Below are 1,122 nucleotides of genomic sequence, written 5' to 3' on the forward strand. Positions count from 1 at the left end.
GTCTATGTTTGGCACTAGGTCTTAGTTTTCGTAAGAAAGGTTTAACAAATTGACGTATTGCACTTTTATCAAGTAAAGAGAGAGAACGAGAGAACAGGTTTACAATATATATATATATATATATATATATATATATATATATATATATATATATATATATATATATATATATGAATATATATATATATATATATATATATATATATATATATATATATATATATATATATATATATATATATATCCAGTCCTCTGTTCATTATGACAAAAAATAACAATTAAATTGACTCTAAGAATAAAATCTCTAGACCAATGAATTACTGTGTAACGTTTAATTATCATCACTTCTGTTGAAATAAAATCTTTGATTTCAATGGTACTCTCTTATAACCGAAATTCCTACTTAAAAATTTCTAGTTTATTTGACAAAATCCACAAAAGACAAGACAGAATACTTACAATTGTCTTCATTGAAATCATTGTTGTGGATAAGATTGTGCTTTGCAATTGCAACTGAAAACGGATGGAGACTCAAGTCCTAGACTGACGATGCATTGAAATCACCGATTGGCTTTATATGTCGAGGAAGAAGCGTCCTCCCATTAACACTCGAGTTGCCAACGTTTCATTTTTAGATTGTAAGTTCACTTATATAAACATCCACATTGTTTAATTGGATCAGCACATTGTAATACCTACGCTATCGTCTATATTTTTATCAAATTAAAGTAGAATATTACATTGAAAATGCAAGTCAAGAAATATTTCGGAAAACACGACTTGGCAACTGACTAGCTAAAAAGTTCCGTTCACCGGGGTTTTACCGAGGAAATTGGTAACTCGGAAAAAAAACGTTCTACTTCTGTCGTAACGTTTATATCATTGATGAGGGTAACCGAACTTTCATCTCAACAGTAGTTTCCCTGGAATTCCCACCGTTTCCTCTTCTTTACAGATGCTTCTTGTGAGTGAACCAGTCGTTCAGGAGAACCCTTTCTTTTTTAGTAGTTAGAAACACAAGCGACGGAAGAAGTCAATAACTTTAAATTATTTTTTCTCTTTGGAATAACATGGAAACATTATTCATACTATATCTTTTAGGATATGAGCAAAAGCCATTTA

General features: G+C 30.0%; 1 protein-coding gene across 1 annotated transcript in view; it reads right to left on the reverse strand.

Moving 5' to 3' along the window:
- LOC137629089 (prismalin-14-like) overlaps window positions 1-616 on the reverse strand; it is a 1,079-nt gene extending 463 nt beyond the window's left edge. The window contains exon 1 of the mRNA XM_068360355.1: window positions 460-616. Within this exon, the coding sequence (XP_068216456.1) occupies window positions 460-480 (21 nt within the window). The 5' untranslated portion in view covers window positions 481-616. The remainder of the gene's footprint in view (window positions 1-459) is intronic.
- Window positions 617-1,122: the final 506 nt, after the last annotated feature.

This window comes from Palaemon carinicauda, chromosome 37 (assembly GCF_036898095.1).
Source record: "Palaemon carinicauda isolate YSFRI2023 chromosome 37, ASM3689809v2, whole genome shotgun sequence".
NCBI lineage: Eukaryota > Metazoa > Arthropoda > Malacostraca > Decapoda > Palaemonidae > Palaemon > Palaemon carinicauda.